The sequence below is a fragment of the Chiloscyllium punctatum genome, chromosome 20, assembly GCF_047496795.1.
Source record: "Chiloscyllium punctatum isolate Juve2018m chromosome 20, sChiPun1.3, whole genome shotgun sequence".
NCBI classification, from domain to species: Eukaryota; Metazoa; Chordata; class Chondrichthyes; order Orectolobiformes; family Hemiscylliidae; genus Chiloscyllium; species Chiloscyllium punctatum.
In genome coordinates this window covers 12,286,552-12,306,674 of record NC_092758.1, presented here as the reverse complement: position 1 = coordinate 12,306,674, position 20,123 = coordinate 12,286,552, and the positions used below count along the sequence as shown (strand labels likewise).

General features: G+C 44.2%; 1 protein-coding gene across 1 annotated transcript in view; it reads right to left on the bottom strand.

Moving 5' to 3' along the window:
- Positions 1 to 20,123, bottom strand: part of LOC140491888 (calcium/calmodulin-dependent protein kinase type II subunit alpha) — a 247,906-nt gene that overhangs the window by 51,114 nt on the left and 176,669 nt on the right. The window contains exons 7-10 of the mRNA XM_072590323.1: positions 11,560 to 11,662; positions 8,249 to 8,332; positions 3,920 to 4,014; positions 2,329 to 2,451 (exon numbers count right to left, since the gene is read on the bottom strand). Of these exons, the coding sequence (XP_072446424.1) occupies positions 2,329 to 2,451; positions 3,920 to 4,014; positions 8,249 to 8,332; positions 11,560 to 11,662 (405 nt within the window). The remainder of the gene's footprint in view (positions 1 to 2,328; positions 2,452 to 3,919; positions 4,015 to 8,248; positions 8,333 to 11,559; positions 11,663 to 20,123) is intronic.

Sequence of the window (20,123 nt, the reverse complement as noted above, 5' to 3'; positions counted from 1 at the left end):
TGAGGTGGAGGGAGATTCACTCGAGTGGGGAGGAGGAGGGAAGTACCGATGGAGTGAGGTGTAAGGAGATTCACTCGAGTGGGGAGGAGGAGGGAGGCACCAATGGAGTGAAGTGGAGGAAGATTTGATGATGGCATTCAAAGAGAAGTGAAGAGAAACATTTGAATGGGCGAGGGTGGAGGAGTGGGATGCTCTTAGTTGCTGTTATAGAGAGTATGGACAGAACGGCCTTCTCTGCTGTAACCATGTAGTTGCTTGAAGATGCCCAGATGCTATAAAGTGTTTGGGAAATACAATCTTTTGTTTCTCTCTCTATACCTTGAGGGTAATGCTGGAATTTTTAGGGCAGTTCTTTTGGGAGCGGGGTGGGGGGTGGTGGAGGCAAGGGTATGAAGAGGTACATTTTTCAGGCAACTATCTGTGTAGAATTTGCACATTCTCCCTGTGTCTGCGTGGGTTTCCTCCCAAAGTCCAAAGATGTGCAGGTCAGGTGGATTGGCCATGCTAAATTGTCCCATGGTGTCCAGGGATGTGCAGGCTAGGTGAGTTAGCCATGGGAAATGCAGGTTTACAGGGACAGGGTCAGGCGCATGGGTCTGGGTGGAATGCTCTTTGGAGGGTTGGTGTGGTCTGGATGGGCTGAATGGCCTGCTTCCATACTATAGGGATTCTGTGAATATAAAAGGGGCCTGTTTGGAAAGTACACTGATATATTGGTTTATATGACCAACAGTTTGGTCAAAGAGGTAGGTTTTCAAGAGCGTCCTGGAGGAGAAGGAAGGGCTTAACGATTCTTGGGGTCATTTCCAAAGCTCATAGCCTACTGCCCTCGAAGGCGCCATTGCCAATAGCATGGCAATGAGAATAGAGGCTGTGCAAAAGGTTGGAACTGGAGGAGGAGTGCAGAATTCTCAGAGCGTTTGTGGGGTTACAGGGGGCAAAGAGAGACGAAGCCACAAAGAGATTTGAGAATTGCAAAGTTGAGGTGTTGCTGGGTTGGGAACCAATGTAGCTTAGTGGGCACAGGAGGTGGTCGGTGGATGGGACTTAGCAACAACATTAAGGGCTGCATTGTAATGGATACATCTGGGTAAAGTTATATGAAAACAGGCTCGTGTGATATATCGTGCTGGGGCTGGCTGTTGAACCAGGTAGAGAAAGTAGCCTAAAACCTATCTGTTTCAGCATCAAAAAGAGAGACTCAACAAAACCAAGGTATTTCTTCATTAGTCATTAGACTGGGAACACGTAAATAAAATTAAAACTGCTAGTAATACAGAACTTAAATAGTGCTTGAAAGAGAGGCACAGTGTTGAAGATTTTTGTCTTTCACTCATCAGGACAAATGCAAGAATACCAGATTTCAAATGATCACAATAATTCACATGATGGGAGAAAAGGGTGTTGATTGGTTGGAACATCAACTCTGATTGGCTAAGGTGTTTCTATGGAGAAAGCAATAGTGAGCTTTCTGAACTTATATGCTGTTAGGAAATGGCCAATCAGATATCACAAGTTATAAATTATACACTTATAAAATGGCAAGGAGGTTTTGGCAGACAACGGTATTCAATTTATAAAGTTCAAACTTCCAGAATATGAATGCTAAATCCTACTCATCCTGCCTCCCATCTCGATCATGGGGAACCTACTCATAAGATCTAGGAGTAGCTGTAGGCCATTCAGCCTATCTCCCTTTAAAGAGATCATGGCTGATCTGATCATCCTCAACTTCACCTTTCTGCATTTTCCCCATCAACCCCTGATTCCCTTACTGATTAAACATCTGGCTCAAACTTGAGTAGAGTTAATGACCCACTTTGACAACCCTCAGTAGTAAAGAATTCCACAGATCCACAACTTTTTAAGAGATGAAATTCCTCCTCATCCCTGTTTTAAATGGGCGACCCTTTACCCTGAGATTATGCCCTCTAGTTCTGAGCTCTATAAAGGGGAAACAACCTTTCCACATTGACCCTGTCAAACCCCCCCAAGAATCTGGTATATTTCAATGAGCTCTCCCCTCAGATTTCTACATTCCATCAAGTACAAACTCAACCCCTTTCACCTCTCCTCAAGAGACAGTCATTCCACACTGGCTATCAGTCGACTGAACCTTCTCTGGACTGCCGCCAATCTATCTTTCCATAGATAAGGGGTCTAAAACTGTTCACTGTATCTCAGCTGTGGTCTGACCAGGCTGTTTAGTCCTCTCCCACAGCCACATATACTCTACTCTGTCATGGCCTTTATCCACCCGCCCCATCTCCTCGCCCAATCCTAGCCGCCACTGGGCTATGCCACACAACTGAACAGCTGTGAACGTACCGAGATCCAGGGGTGTTTGAGGGCCTCTCCGGCAGTGATGCGTTTCGCGGGGTTGATTGTCAGCATCTTGTTGATGAGGTCTTTCGCTTCGGGTGTCACAGTGTCCCACTCTGGAGACGGGAACTACCGAGAGAAAGAGGGCATGAAAGAAAACCAAGGAACGACTGAACAGCCAAGACTATTTCATTTCGAGAACCCAATGTCTAGCCGTGACTGAGACTGGGGTTAAGGAAGGAGATGGATCAATAAAATAGTTAAGAGTTGGAGCATGATATTATCAAAGAAAATATCAAGGAAGTAATCTTTACCTTCATGCCTGGACACTGAGTGTTGGGTAGACCCAATCGCCCTGCTGTTTTAGAATGTAGGAAGAGGAGGAGGAGGCCATTCAGCCCCTTCGATCTGCTCTGCCATCCAGTTAGAGCATGGCTGATTGGTATCTGAATTCCATTAACCACCTTTGCTCCACTCCCCTTATAAAGGGACATGGTGGAGTAGTGGCAGTATCAGTGAGTCCAGGTTAATAATGTGAGGAGGCATGGGTACAAAAACTACCACAGCAGCTGGTGAAATTTAAATTGAGTGAATAAATCCAGATTTGAAAGCTAGTCATCAATGATGATAGCCATTGAAGAACCACTGATTACTGTAAAACCCCAGACGATTCACTACTATGGTTTAGGGAAGGAAATCTGCTGTCCTTACCCCATCTGGTGTATATGTGACTCCAGTCCCAGGGCAATGAACCAGTCTGTGAACAATATAAACAATGGCCACACCCCAGGAAGGAATTTTTAAAAAAATCTTCCATCTTCAAACAATACAGTTATTTAAAATTTCTAATGCAGATCATTTATAAACCATTAATGAAGTTCCAGCATTCATTTTGAAAGATGAAAAGCCCATCTCATTTTACAATCTCAAATCCAATATTTCAACTTGGTCAGCTGATGGTCCTCAGGGAGGGATCTATTGACTTGACAGACAACTTAAGGATACACATATTTGTGTTGGAATGGGGGCACAATGGAATTTTACTAATTGTACATGGAAATGAAGATGAATAGAGGCCAGATCAGTATGCAATTGAACCTAGTCTCCCAATGAACTTATCAGTCCAGCTTCCATCAAGTTCTCATTCAGCTGGCTCACTCACGCTGACCTGGAGTAGTGCAGTCCCGTACTTCTTTGGAGACAACAACTGAACAACTACAGGGTAGGAGGGTTAGTGACCTCTTGTACTCTTGGCCGGACCCCTTGAGCAAGAAAGCTAAGTTTTGGACTAAAGGTCACCCTGGTAGGGAGTGTTGGAATTAGACTAATGACTTGCTTAGATAAAAAATGTCTTATCAAAAACAGGACACACCAACAAGTTTAGACATTAACTGTGGAAGACCTTAGTGTGTTGGATGTGACTCTAACTCACTAATGAATTAACTGACTATCTAAGTTCACGTGGATCGGATCAAGTCAGGTTGTCCTGCATCCACGGGAGATCACCCACGTGCCCCCGACATAACAAGGAGATCCCAGCACCTCCTCACTCCCTTCACCCTACAGACCAATAAACACATGACAAGCTGATACTTACATCATAGGCCCCAGCTTTGATTTGTTGGTATAGTCTATGTTGGTCTTCATCCCAGAATGGCGGGTAACCGACCAGCAGAATGTACAAAATGACACCTGATGAAGACAAGACAAAGGGAATAAAGCTCAGTGTATTATCATGCTATCATAGCACTGTCCTGATTCAATCTTGTAACATTTACATCCGAGTCTAGACGTGAATGGGATATCAGTTCAGCCTCTTCATTGAAACAAGCAGCAGTGGGAAATCCCACAGGCAGAGTATGTATCTCCGCCCTGATATCACAGAATAGTTAGGCTCTCCTTAATAACAACTGATAGTTATAAAATCTCCTTTCAGTAGAAAAGTACCCCATTCGTTCAAAATTTGCTACTGAGCCATAAAGTAAGTTAATAAGATCACCTTTATGCCTGAACAGTGTAGACCAGTAACAGTCCTGCAATTGGAGAACATAGGAACACAAGGAGGCCTTTCAGCCCTATCTTGAGCCTGCCCTGCTATTCAGTTAGATCATGGCTGGTCTGCAACTCCATTCCATTTGTCCACTTTTGGTTCATATCCTTCAGCAAGGGGAGCTGTTGGTGAAGTGACATTATCACTGGGCTGATAATCCAGAAATTTAGGGTAATTTTCTGGGAACACAGGTTCAAATCCTACACCAGCACCAAGAGGAATTTAAATTCAATTAATCAACCAGGGTTTTCAGCTAACTTCATGAGTGATAACCATGGAACCATCACTGATTGTTATTAAAACCTAATGCTTATCCTCTTTGGGAAAGGAGATCAGCTAAGCTTACCCAGACCGGCCTACATGTGACAACAGGCCAACAGTAATAGGGTTCACTCGCAACTACTCTCTGGACTATTAGGGATAAGCATTAAATACTTACCTATTCGGAAACACCATATTCTGAATTACAAAGAAATATTGGGGCTGGAGAAGATTCCAAACAGAGGGAGGAGTGAGACTGTGGAGGGATTGCAAAATGGCGATGGAAGAGTTTACAGAAATATGATATAATGTTTCCAACGTAGTGGGCTGAAAGTCCTCCATCTCCACCTTAAATGATTTATTTTCTTGTGTATTAATAGGTTTAGAAAAAGGGAAAATGTATTGAATATTATATCACCTTGTGCAGGGGCACAAGGCAGCTAGTAGCAAACCAGGAACTAATTTTGCATTGGATTAGATTTTCTGCCAATTTGTGATGCTCTGACTTTGATTTAAACTTGAAGTCAAGCCAGAAAAGATCAATGCATTGAATCCCCACCTAGCCCTTCAGGAGTACTCGCTGGCTGACTGATTGTGAGCTCGGCTCAGAATCAGCTAAGGCATGACTGATAGCTCCCATCTCTCTGAGTTAGAGCATTTTGGATTCCTACACCAGAGATTTGAGTAAAACACCAGATTGGTACACAGTCCAGCAGAGAGGGAGTGCCGCACTGTCAAAGGGTTAGTGCTGAGGGAGTGCTGCACTGTCAGAGGGTCAGTACTTAGGGATTGTTGCACTGTCAGAGAGTCAGTATTGAGGAAGTGCCACACTGTCAGAGGGTCAGTGCTGAGGGAGTACTGCACTGTTGGAGGGTCAGTAGTGAGAGAGTGCCACAGTGTCAGAGAGACAGTAGTGAGGAAGTTCTGCACTGTCAGAGGGTCAATACTGAGGGAGTGCCACACTGTCAGCAGGTCAGTACTGAAGGAGTACTGCACTGTCAGAGAGGCTGTAGTGAAGGAGTTCTGCACTGTTGGAGGGTTAGTACTGAGGGGGTGCAGCACTGTCAGAGTGACAGTTGTGAGGGAGTTCAGCACTATTGGAGAGCTCAGTGAAGAACTGAGAAAATACTATAGCTTTTGATGTTGTAGATTATAGAACAAAACAGGACAGAGGAGGTCATTGTGCTTTCACTGGCTTCATAACAGAGAGATCCAGTCATTGTCCTACTCACTTTACAATTCTTTCCCACTTTGATGAGGTGTTGAATTCCCTCTTGACTTTGAGTTATGTGACCAATGTATCAAATCCAAAATTGAATTATACTATGATCCAAACATTCATGCCAATCGATCTGCATGGAAGACTTCCATCTCATTTCATGGTCAGGAGATTCTCACAATGCATTAAAACATCTCTCATCGTGGAAATTAATCTTTTCATGACTTTAATTGAGCAGAGTTTCCCCAAAGCAGCTATATATAATTATGGAATGTAGTTTAACAATGCCAGATAACGTCACTTTTAATTAATCAACAAACTCACCAGGAAGTGAGATTCCGTGGGCTGGGAGTTTGAGCTTTCAGTGAGTTTGATTCAGGGAAGGTCAGAGAGAGTTTCCTTCCGATAGCCCAATCATATGAGGATATTATAGATACAGTTCTTATTTGTGCTTGGGCAGAGAGGAATTTAGGAGGTCACAAGTGGGATGTCATGATGAGATAACTAGTCTACTCTGCAGCTTTATTTGGTTTTCCCTGGCAATTAGGGAATATCTATCCAAAAACCTAACCTCAGGAGATGGAATGAATGGGTAGAGTCCATGATGGGGGTTGAGATGCTGCCAGACCTGCTGAGTTTCTGTTTTGGCTTCAGATCTCCAGCTTCCGCAGTTCTTTAGTTTATTTGAATATTCATGCACTGTGGGAGAACAATTAAATAGATGCAGTGAGTCAATGTTGGAAGACTGTTGGGCAGCACTGCTTCCTCATGACACCAGGGTCCTGGGTTTGATTCCAGCCTCTGGCAACTGTCTGTGTGGAGTTTGCACATTCTCCCTGTGTCTGTGTGGGTTTCCTCTGGGTGCTGCAGTTTCCTCCCACAATCCAAAGATGTATAGGTTAGGTGGATTGACCATGCTAAATTGCCCATGGTGTTCAAGCATGTGCAGAATAGGTGGATTATACAATGGAAAATGCATAATTACAGGGATGGGGTGGGCTGCTCTTTGGAGGTCAGTACAGACTCGATAGGCTGAATGGTCTCTTTCTCACTGTAGGAGTTCTATGGTCAGTATACATTAACCTAGTAAGGAGCTCCATAGGAGGGGCATTGGTCAACACTTGACACTTAGCCACCTGAGGAGATATTAGGATAGGTGATCACAGCCCTGGTCAAAGGGATAGGTTTTTAATGAGTCTTTTAGGAAGGAGGGGCAGGTGGATTTATGGATGGGAGGTATTCCAGAGCTCAGGCAACTGAAGGTCCTGCTCTCAGTCATGTTGCAAAGGACATACTGGATGTGCCACACATGGCATTGAAGATGGTCTTGTAGAATTGGAGGTTGCAGAGATAGGGATCAGCGATGAGATAATGACCCTTTGGTGACATTGGCTGAGGCATATATATTAACCAGGACATCAGAACATTCAGGTGCTACTGCAAAATCACAAAAGCTGTGGGATCTACTACATCCGCCTGTGACGAGAGAAGGGACCGGTCTTATCTGAAAGCTGGTATTCCAGACAGTGCAGCTCTCCCTCAATACTGGCCTGGGAATGTCAGTCTGGATGATTTGCTCAAATTATAGGAGCTACTTTTGAACCCATCAGAGTATTACTATGAGAGGATATTGCAGAGTCTAAAGCCAGGGGAATACAGTTTCAGAACGGACATGGGATAGACCATTTAGGAGAGAGTGAGGAAAAATTATTTCACTCAAAGGGCAGAGAAGCTGTGGAATTCTCTACCATAGAAAACTGTGGAGGCCAAATCACTGAATATGCTCAGGGAAGGAACAGATTTCTTTTCAATTTCAAACGCATCAAGGGGAATGGGAAGAAACCATGAGATAGAGCATTAGCCATGATCATCTTGAATGGTAGAGCAGGCTTGAAAGGGCAACTCCTGCTGCTGGTTTCTATGTTTCCTGATGAAGGGCTTATGCATGAAACGCCAATTCTCCAGCTCCTTGGATGCTGCCTGACCTGCTGTGCTTTTCCAGCACTATACTCTCGACTCTGATCTCCAGCATTTGCAGCCCTCACTTTCTCCAGGCTTCTACGTTTGCCTGATGCGGAGGGAGCTGGCAGCCAGTGTGAGAAATTCAGTTGATGTGTAAGCAAGCTTGAGGAGCACTCAGCTTCAATCACCTCATGTCCCTTGAGGAACAGCCTGTCACTTGGGAGACTCCCAGTTCTACAATAATAAAGATCTTGGTCTACACAAAGAGGGCGATGAACTGACAAATATTTTTCTTCCTTTCACACAACAAGGAGTTGCTGTGAAAATATTTGCCAAGACTCTTCACTCCCACTGTCATACGCTTAATTTAGCTCCGTGACACCTACAAAGCTTGCACAATATTACGACCCCTGGGGACAGCATCAGCTGCTTACCGCAAGCCCACAGATCCACAGGCTTAGCGTAGGGATCCTTCCTTAATACTTCAGGCGAGAGGTAACCAGGAGTTCCAGCAAAACCTGAAAACACAAGAGGAGAAAATGAATGGAAAAGATATTGAGACCCTCAAGCAGATTAAATTAAATGTTCATCAAATATAAATACCCAGCAGTTCTGGCTGTTCTGGGAGAGAACAGCATTAACATTTCAAATTAAATATAACTCATCTTCCATTCTCAAGAAGAGTCATTTTAAATATGCCTCGCTCCCCACAGAGCATTCGAGCAATTCTAGCAGTTTCTGTTTTTATTCCAGATTTCCAGCACTGGTGGTATTTGGTGTTTTATTAAATTAAGCAATGCTCATTTCTACACTGTCAGATGGTCTTTGGCCTTTCTAGAAATAAGTGTTGCTAGTCTGCTTTGGGAGGAAGTCCTGTTCGTGCTTGTGAATGGCATTGGCTTACAGTCTAGCGACTCCTTCATTTTAAAATTCTCATCATTGTTCTCAAATCCCTCCATGGCTTCACCCCACTATTTCTGCCGTTCCCTCCAGCTCTGCAGCCTCTGAGATATTGGTGCTCCTTGAATTCTGACCCCTTTCTCATTCCCCCATCCCACTATCTTAATTGGTCCATTATTGGCAGTTGCGTCTTCAACTTTTTTGGATCTTAAGCCTGGGAATTCCCTCCCTCAACATCTCCAGCTCTCTCTGTTTCTCTTTCTTTAACCAATCGCTTTGGCCAAGTTGTGGGGGTGCTGGTTTTGGACTGGGGTGTACAAAGTTAAAAATCACACAACACTAGGTTATAGTCCAACAGGTTTATTTGTAAGCACTAACTTTTGGAGTTCTGCTTCTTCACACCCGATGAAGGAGTAATGCTCTGAAAGCTTCCAAATAAACCTGTTGGACTGTAACCTGGGGTTGGGTGATTTTTAAGTTTGGCCAAGCTTTTTCTCATTTGTCCTAATATCTGTTTCGGTGGCTCAGGGTCAAACTCTCCACTAACCCTCCTGTAAAGGCACTGAGATATTTTTTTCTCCATGTGAAAGGAACTGTATGAGTACAAGTTGTTGTTAACAAAATAAAATTGTGACTTGAGCTCTATTAACAACTTTGAGGTGTCTCTGGATCCAGAACACACTTACATCAGCTGCCCCTGCTAGTCTGTTTCTGTTGTGTGGTTATTACACAGCTGGTGTGAATGATTACACAGCAAAGCACCAATTTATCTGGGATCAAAAACTCATTACAGAGAATTTGCAACATAAGCCATTCAATCCAACTGGATTTTCTAGTCTCTTTCTTCAGGAGCTCCTTAGAACCTATCTGTTTGACAGTGTTTGGCCGCCAGTCCTATTATCTCCTTACGTGGTTTCAAATTTTAATTGTTAGTGCTGCTGGGCTTCATCTGAGGACATTTAATAAGTTTAAGAGGCTTTACATGTGTTGCTGTAGAAGTGAAACTTAATTTTCAACTAATGTTTTAAAAAGCTGATTTATTTTTTAATAACAAAATTATCAGTAAAAGTGACTATTCAGGTGTAGGTTTGCCATTAACATCCAACTTTTTTTCTTTTAAGGGAAGCAAGATTAAGTCTCTTTGGTCCATTGAACCCACTCTGCTATCCAACTAGATCAAGCTTTATCTCTTACCATAGGATCCATTTTCATGTACTATCCCCCATCCCTTTTATAGTGAATAATTTTTCAATCTCTGAACATCCTCAATGACTGAGCTTATTCTGCCCTCTGAGGTAGAGAATTCCTACCCTCCGAATGAAGAAATAACTCCTCAGTTCACTCGTAAGTAGCCTTTCCCTTACTCAGATACTCTGTGTCCTGGGTTTTGAATACTGTCCTCCCCGTAATATCACCCCCACCCCATCAACCAGATCAAGCATGTTTGATCAAGAATACAGGCTCAGTCAGTCTCCTTAATCTCTCAACCTCACACACATGCAAAGGTAGCTACCAGATGTTGACTGTTGCCTGACCAATTGTACTCCAACAGGAGATATCAGCTTTGGTATTGTCCAGAAATCCATGATTTTATCAATATACCTTTACAAATACTGATCAACACAGGAATGTAACTTGTTCTTTGCGGAAATTGACACTGCCAGACACAGAGAGTTTACATCTTGCTGTGCTGTGGGTGGAGGTGAATAAACATAGGCAGGCGAGAACTGAGAGCTTTCCACTGTAAGAGTGACTGAAATGGATAGATGCTTTCAAAGTGAAGTTAGAGAGGGAGAGGACCGTGCTAGTGGAGTGAGAGGAAGAGAAGTGGGGAGGAGAGGTTTGTGGGAGAATGCAGGTAAGTGGCGTTGAGATAAGAGATCAGCCATGATCATATTTAATGGCAGAGCAGGCTTGAGGGACCGAATGGCCTACTCCTGCTCCTATTCCCAAGTTCCTATCATGCCATGGGCAGTCATATGTTAGCCCAATCCAGCCCCGAACAGTGGAAAAATATCTCTGAGAAATATCTCCTCACTTTAACTTGGAGTAGTAACACTGACATCTGGGGAGGCAATGACATTGTGGTATTATCACTAAACTATTAACAGCTAATGTTCTTGATACCCGGGTTCCAATCCTGCCATGACAGATTATGGAGTCTGAATTCAACTTGAAAACAAATCTCTAGAATTAAGAGTCTCATGATGAACATGATTGCCAATTGTTGGGAAAACTCCATCTGGTTCACTAATATCCCTCAGGGATGGAAACTGCCATCCTTACCTTGTTTGGCCTATATGTGACTCCAAACCCACCAAGATGTGGTTAACTCTTCATTGCCCTCTGTGCAATTCGGGATAAGCAATAAATGCTGGCCTTGTGAAATTGTGGGAAACAGTTAAGATTGCCTGATGGGAAAATTGGCCAACTCCTGGGAGTTGGCCAATTTTCCCATCAGGCAATCCTAACTGTTTCCCACAATTCCACAGCCTAGCCAGAGATGCCCACATCCTGCGAGTGAATAAAAAAAGGTCCTGTCGGGCCGAATAGCCTGTGTTACATAGAATATACCCCATTTTTGACAGGCATTAAGGATAAAAGGGTGAAGAAGTTTGCAGGGACCTTTAGTAACTTCACAGTTGAAGAAAACCCTATTTCAGCTCCAACTCCTTGTATCTCCCCCAAAAGGAGGTGAAAATATCTTTGTTCACCCACGGCCCTGGAAATAGGCAGGGTTCACGACGGCTGGAGCTCTGGATTACTGGGTGTCTCTGGCAGAATGGAAATTTCATTTGGTTCCATTATGATGCACGTGGGGCAGACCTTTGGCTTCAGTACTCACCAAACCAGGCTTGTTGGTCCCCTTCAACTTCTATAGCCAAACCGAAGTCCGCAAGTTTCACAGCAGCTCCTTTAGACTTGGAAGCAAGCAGCAGGTTTTCAGGCTGAGGTCAGGGAATAGAGAGACAAGAGCGACAATGAAACATGGAAAGAACAAGAGAGAGAGAGACTTAATTCATGAGGTACACCTTTTTCCACTCATACCCCAGGTTCATTCAAGTCAACTTGCAACGATGAATGCTTGCTCCCTGAAACTAACCCATTTCAAGTGCGCACTCCTCCGGGCTTAATCAAATTCCCTCTTAATTCTTTCCTCATTATCTTACCCTCATTGATGTTTGACGTAGATCACATTGTGTTCAAGCCCCACACTGAAGACTCAAAGCCCAGAATCCAGGTTGACCTCCCACTCTGTGTTGCAGGAGTGGGCACCGTCAGCATACTATCCTGCTATCTCAAGACCTCACTTGCCCTCATGGATGGGCCTAAAACACATCCTCTGTCATTGTCATTTACCCCATTGCTGTTTGGGGGAGCTTGCTGTGCAGATATGGCTGCTCCTTTCTAAAATTTATTTTTTTCTTGCGACATGGATGTAACTGGCAAGGACATAAAACATAGAAGCAGAATTAGGCTATTCGGCCCTTTGAGTTTGCTCTGTCTTTCAATCATGACTGATATGGCTGAAGGGTCATCCTTTTATTCTGAGGCTGTCCCCATTGGGTCCTAGTCTCTGCAATTATTGGAAACATCTTCTCCGTATCCACTCTGTCCAGGCCTTTCAACATTCTGTGAGGTTCAGTCAGATATTCTCCCCATCCTTCTAAACTCATCGAGTACGGACCCAGAGTCCTCAAATGCTCCTCATATGATGTGCCCTTCATCACCGGGATCATTCCTGTCAAACTCCTCTGGACCTGCCCCAAAGCCAGCACATCCTTCCTCAGATAGAGAGCCCACAAATGCTCACAATATTCCAAATGTGGTCTGACCAGAGCCCCATACACCCTCAGCCCTGCATTTGTTGCACCTCCTGAATTACCCGTGTGAAGGTAGTGGTGAGTCACATTCTTGAAGATAATTGAATGGCTTGCGAGGCTACTTCAGAACCCGTTAAGTGTCAATTACGTTGCTGTGGGATGGGAGGCCAGCCCTGTATAATACAACAATGACCACATTTTGAAAGGTACTCCACCGGCTGAGCTTTGAGACACCATGAGCTCATGAATGGTGCTACATAAATGCAGGCTTTTGTTCTTTGCTTGTGTATATTGACAGGACAGACCTGAGCCTGATGATAGCACTTGGCATAGGATCTAGACTTGGGATTCCAAACACTCAACACAGCCTCCCAGGGGGAATCACAGATGTTTGCTTGAATTCCCTTGATATAATTGTCTTCCAAAGGAACACAAGGCACTCAATTTCTAACCACAATGTACAAAAACGATTCACACATAACCTGCTAAAACAAAATCCTGCTAATATTGTGTCACCTCTCAATGTGCTTTATTCCCTTCAGAGCCCTGTCCTTCCCTGTCTCCACAATATCCTCCAACCGGACAACTCCAATTCTCTTGAGCCCCTGAGTTCTACATATCTCTCCTTAAACCCTCTCCACCTCTCTCTCTGACCCAGCCTTTAGTCACCTGCCCTAATATCTCGATAGATACCTTGGTTGCAAAATTGCTGTTCGATGCAAGCTCAAGCAAAGCGCCTGGGGATGTTTCGCCAGGTCAAAGGCGCTACGCAAACGCTAGTGTTTGCAATAATTGAACAATTGGGGTGAAAAATACAGGAGGGGACATCAACAAATGACAGGCGGCAGTGAAATTAACAAGTCTGTCACTTACAACGTGAGGTTTCCAGTCTGTGGGCCTGTCACATTCTGCATTCAGTGTAAGTGCACAGAGTGCAATCATCAGATTATCAACCAAACAGGAGCAGACCATCTCGCACTCAGCTATGATTTGGAATTCAATTAACATCTCTGACACACGCTGTCTGCATAATCCTTCCTTCCTCTCTTAGAAACGTACAAATTACTTTGCATTGCTTTGCATCTGTGCCCTTATCAACATGATACAAGGGCTGAAGAGTTTTGCACATTTCTCTGCAGTTGTCCATAATGATTACATCAAACCTGCTGCAGCCCAGCTCCTGTTCAAAATAACTGCTTTAAAAGGATAGATTAGTGTCAATGGAGCCCAGCTAGAAGAGCAAGACACAGCTAAATAGAAGCTGACTGCTCTGACAAACTACACCGATGGTACATTGTGTCTCCTTTTAAATCACTTGTCAAACCGTACTCACCATGTCAGTATAGCAGCAGACCATTCGGTCCCTCAAACCTGTCCCATCATTCCAATAGATCATAGCTGAAGTGTACAGAGTAGAATCACAGTTCAAAGGTGTGTAGGTTAGGTGGGTTAGCCATGGGAAATGTGAAGTAACAGGGACAGGGTGTTTGGAGGTGGGGGTGGGATTGTGTTGTCTAGGTGGGATGCTCTTCAGAAGGTTGGTGGGCCGAATGGCCTCTTTCAGCACTATAGGGATACTTTGATTCTATGATTTATAACTTCTAAAGCACAGAGGAAAGCCATTTGGTCCACTGAGCTATTTCTGCTTCTCTCCAAGTGACGTCCAATTCCCTACCCTTTCATAAGAACATAATAATTAAGAGCAGGAGTAGGCCATTCAGCCCCTCATGTTTGGTCTACCATTTAATACAAACATGGCTGATCTCAACTCAATGTCACTTAACTTCCTTGTCCTTCAACCCATTACTAATTTCCCTATGGCTGTACACTTTTTTTCCCTTAAAAATGAAAGCCTCAGTTGAATTCCACCATGCTCTTTCTTAGGCAGGGTATTCTAATTTGTAACCACTTGCTGTGTTAAAAAAAGCTTCCTTCTCATGGTTTTTGTTTGCCAGTCACTGTAAATTAGTGTGCTATGGCTCTCAATCCTCCACCCAATGGGAACCGTTCCTGTCCATCTACTGTAACACAGGCACCTTGGATCTCGATGTATAAGCAACCCCTCCCATTGATCACCATGTTGCATGAGATTATTGGCATTCTTGCTCATCATGAGGTCGGTCTGCTACCTTTTGCAGGGTAGAGATTGATAGGGTCGAGGTAAGCCAAGTACTAGTCTAACAAGAAGAGTCACTCGCTCGGAAGAGGGCATAGTATTGCTTGTTAGCGCCAATAAAATTGGTGTAAACGATTTTGATACAAAGATAATGAGGCGGTCGTGGATGGTAGGATTTACTCCTTCAGGATCCTAAGCTGTTCTCCCGCTAATTCAGATAACATCTTGTGGGTGGTGCTTTTCAGTACTAACAGACCCATACACACTTACCTTAGAGATATGAACACTTCTCTCAACCCTTCTCTCAATGTTTGACTCAAAGGAAACCATCTCTGATCTATCCACACAATTGAAATCCCTCATCTCTGACACTACTCTTGTAAATCTTTCTTGCACTCTCTTTAAATCCTTCCTACAATGTTTCATTTTCCCCCAAAATAGACACAATACTCCAGCTGAGGATAAACCAAAACTTCATAAAGGTTGACTATAACGTAATGCTTTTGAACTCTTATTTATAAAGTACAGGATTGAAAATACAATACTCACCAATTTCTCATCCTGCCCTGCTACCTTCAATGAACTGCGCCTATATCTCCCCAGATCCTTCTGTTCCTACACTCTGTTCAGAATTGCACCCTCTATTTTCGATTGTCTATCCTTCTGACAAGCATATATAATTCCACACCTTTCTGTTAAACGTCATCTGTCACATGTCTGCCCATTTCATGAGCTCGTGTCCTCTTGAAGTTTATTACAATCTATCACACAACAATTCCAAGTTTTGCACCGTTTGCAAGTTTTGAAATTTATGCCTTGCACACCAGGTTCAAGGCATGTCGATGTTTGTCCCTCTACTGAACTGGAGTATTGCTGAAAAGACTTCTTTCATCACACACGCTTCAGGTCAATTATTGAGTCATGGAGTCATTAAGATGTACAGCACAGATACAGATCCTTCAGTCCAACTCATCCATGCTGACTAGATATCCTAAAATAATCCAGTCCCATTTGCCAGCATTTGGCCCATATCCCTCAAAACCCTTCCTGTTCATTTTTTAAATGCTGTAATTGTACCAGCCTCCACCATTTCCTCTGACAGCTCATTCCATACATGCACCCCCCTCTGTGTGAAAAAGTTACCCCTTAGGTCTCTTTTATATCTTTCCCCTCTCACCCTAAACCTATGCCCTCTAGTTCTGTTCTCTCCCACCCCAGGGAAAATACCTTGTCTATTTATCTTATCCATGCCCCTCATCATTTTATAAACTCCTCAGCCTCCAACACTCCAGGGAAAACAGCCCCACCATATTTAGCTTCTCCCTATAGCTCAAGCCCTCTAACCCTGGCAACATTATTGTAAATCTTCACAAGAATTAATGCAAAAAGAAAAAAATAACATTTATTCTGTATGAAATAAAAATGCTGATTGGTTGGCAATTGGGGTCTGATTGATAGGAACATTCCATAGACAATGCACCAGTTAATGACAGTTAACTGCCAAGAACTTTTCAAATTTTAAACATAATAGGTTGACTCTGATTGATTAAGGTATTGCCCTAAGAAATGAGCCAGAGATGACTGGCACCCATGTTGTTTAGCTGAAACAACCACAGTGTACGTATGTTTCTGTTTGCAGTGACCAGAGCTGTGTGTATTGATGTATTGACAACCATCTGATGAAGAGGCAGCACCTCAAAAGCTAGTGCTTCCAAATAAACGTGTGGGACAGTAACCCGGTATTGTGTGATGTTTAACGTTGTGGTGATGTATGCAGCTTCCAATACATGCAAGTGCAACACACTGTCATAATTAAGAATAAGGGTGAGGTCAGGGAGAGGTCTGAAAGTAAAGGCGAGAATTTTGAGATCAAGATGTGGCTCGACTCGGGCCCATTTCGTACAAGGGCCTCATGAAAAAGCAGGAGATTGGCCGTCGGTAATGATGCTGATCTGAAGGGCTGGTGCAGGAGTGATGACGTCTTTCTGCACCACTGCTGTGATTGTAGGTCAGTGAGCACAGGGGAGATGGAGAACAGGACCTGGCATGAGGCACAACAGTGGCAGCAAAGTTTGGATGCTGCCAAGTTGACCGAGGGCGAGCAGTGCAAGAACACCAGGGAGTATGTAGGGTCAGGTTGAGAGGTCACGATATAATGCATGAGGGTTCCAGCAGCAGATGAGCCGAAACAGGGTGAAACCAGCTGCTGGTAAAAGGCAGTTAGCGATGGCACAAACAGGAGGTTGGAAATTCATCTCAGGAACAAATGTTGTGAACAGACAGTTTAATCACAGACTGTTGTCTAGGACAGAGCCAGAACCTAGAACAAGGGAAGGGTGTTTCAAGCAGAGATGAAATATTTAAATCTCAATACTTAAATCAGAGAAAATGTTTGCTCTTCCAGAAACCTCTAATAGCAAAGGATTCAAATGCAGGGATAAGGTAGGAGGGTGAGTATGGGTGGGATGCACTGCGCAGAGTCAGTGTGGACTTGTTGGGCCAAATGGCCTGTTTCCACACTATAGGTATTCTATGATTCGATGACTCCATGCCCTACCCTCTGGAACATCATGATCCTTCAAATTCTGGTCTTTTCCAAATTCCCAAGTTTCAGCGCTCCACCATTGGTGGCTCAGCCTGTAGCTGCTGGAGCCTTGTTTGCTCCAGATTTCACTCCCGAAAGCTTTCTGCCTTTCTCTCCACCCGTACCAGACTTCTTACAAACAGGTGAAGCAGTGACTTGCCTGTACTTCACTCAACCTGGCCCACTGTGAACCTGCTCACACTCCTCCACATCGGGGGGGGCGAACGGCAGACTGGGTGGCCAGTTCGCAGAACCCTTACGTTCTGTCCGTAACAATGATCCAGAGATTCCTGTTGCCAGTTGCTGTAACAGACACCACCCTGCTCACACGGCAAGGTCTCTGTCGTGGGTCTGCTGCAGTGCTCCAGCAAGTCTCAACACAAGCTGGAGCAACAACATCTCAAATTCCATTTTGGGGACCTTACAGCTTTCAGGACTCAACATCGAGTTTAATCACTTTACAGCATGAACACGTCCTCCTGTGTCCATTACCCACCCCAATACCCCAAGTCCTGTGAATGACATGGGCTGCTTCCAACACAGTCGACTTACTTGCAACTACTCATGGCCCCCATTAGCACCTATCTCGCTTCTCTTCTGCCCTGGTCTATTATCAACAATCCCTATGTCTGCCTACCATTTTTATCTCCCTCTCTGGGCTTCCTCTCCATTCACTCTCCCCTCACTTCACTTGCTACTCCAACTTTGTCATCAGCACAAATACAAATTTATCCGTGCTTCTAACAGTTCTAAAGAAGGGTCACTGAACCCAAAACATTTTCTCTCTCCACAGATTCTGCCAGACCTGCTGAGTTTCTCCGGGAATTTCTGTTTTTATTTGTTTCTTAGAGCCTGCCTCTTTGACCAACATTGGTCTTGGTACAAGAGAAAAACGTGCTGGGGATCCTCAGTAAATCATGCCTAATCTCTCGTAAATGGATCTGTGATAGAAATGATTCGATGGTCACTCCTGTGAAGTTCCATGGGGCAATCCAATGTGTTAAGGGTTCCACATCAATGCAAGTTATGGTTGTTGTTAACGTGGGAAAAACTAGTCATCCAAGTCAAGGAAGGAGTGATGTTGAGGGATTGTAACTTTAAACCTGAGTACTGCTGTGTTTGTTCAGATTGAGAGTGGGAGTATGCAGATTAGATTAGAATGTCATATGGCCACCCTCCCCCATACACAACAGCTCGCCAAAGATCTGGAAGCTAATTAACCCAGAGCACAGAGTAAATGTGGGCTGGAAATTGAAAGTTTCCAGTGTATTTCCACAAACATTAACCATTAAAATTCCACTTTGTTTTCAGCTGCTGGTGGGGACTTCAACTCCAAAGGAGCAGCAGGAGGCCATTCTGCCTCTTAAGTTTTTTGCGTCACTCCCATAGATTAGATTCCCTACAGTACGGAAACAGGCCCTTTGGCCCAACAAGTCCACACCGACCCTCCAAAGAGTAACCCACCCAGACCCATACACCCCTGACGAATGCACCTAACACTATGGGCAATTTAGCATGGCACATCTTTGTATTGTGGGAGGAAAGTGGAGCACCCGGAGGAAACCCACGCAGACACGGGGAGAATGTGTAAACTCCAAACAGACAGTTGCCCAAAGCGGGAATCGAACTTGGGTCCCTGGTGCTGGGAGGCAGCAATGCTAACCACTGAGCCACCGTGCCACCCACAATTTTAGATCATGGCTGATCTGTCATTTAATTCCATCATTCCGTCTTGGTTTAGTAATCCTTAATGCCCCTTGCTCAGTGAAAATCTGACAACCTTTAGTGTAGAAATGTGAAAGTGGACCCCAGCCTCAAAATGGGGGAGGACCAGGGATGTAGGGGCCATGTGGTATTATCGCTGACCTATTCACCAAGAGACCCAGGTAATGTTCTGGGGGCCTAGGCTTGAATCCTGCCACAGCTATTTATTAAAAATCTGGAATTAAGAGTCAAATGATGACCATTGTTGTTTGTCGGAAAAACCCATCTGGTTCATTCATGTCCTTTAAGGAAAGAAACTGCCATCCTTACCTGGTCTGACCTACATGTGACTCCAGACCCACAGCAATGTGGTTGAGCCTTAACTACCTTCTGGACAATTAGGGGTGGGCAATAAATGTTAGCCCAGCCAGTAATGCCCACATCTCATGAACAAATAATAAAAAAAACAGGAGACTTGACATTTTGGGCAAAAGCCCTTCATCAGGAACATCCGAAACATCGTTGCTCCTGCTCCTCGGATACTGCCTGACCTGCTGAGCTTTTCCAGCACCATACTCTTGACTCTACTCTGCATCTGCAGTCCTCACTTCCGTCTAATTAAAAAAAGGTTGTTCATAGAATCAATACAGTGTGGAAACAGGTTATTTGGCCCAACAATTCCATACCAACCCTCTGAAGAGTAACGCACCCAGACTCATTCCCCTACCCTACTTCTCCACATTTCCCCTGACTAATGCGTCTAACCTACTCATCCCTGAACACTATGGGCAATTTAGCATGGCCAATTCACCTAACCTGCACATCTTTGGACTGTGAGAGGAAACTGGAGCACCCAGAGGAAACCCAGACAGACATAGGGAGAATGTGCAAACTCCAACACTGACAGTTGCCCGAGGCTGGAATCAAAACTGGGTCCCTGGCACTGTGAGGCAGCAGAGCTAACCATTGAGTCACAGTGTTGGGAGTGAGAGGGACAGATTTCAACTCTGCTCTGCGCATTCGGGTAAAGAGCAGTAAGATGATGGGGGTATGCTTGTGATGAATGGGGAGGGGATTGGTGAAGGAAGGTGTAGTGGGTGTAAAAATGTGTGCTTCTGGCAGGTTTACAACTAGGAGGATGTGATAGCCACTCCTCTCTTGTTTTGAGTTGCTTCTTAAGA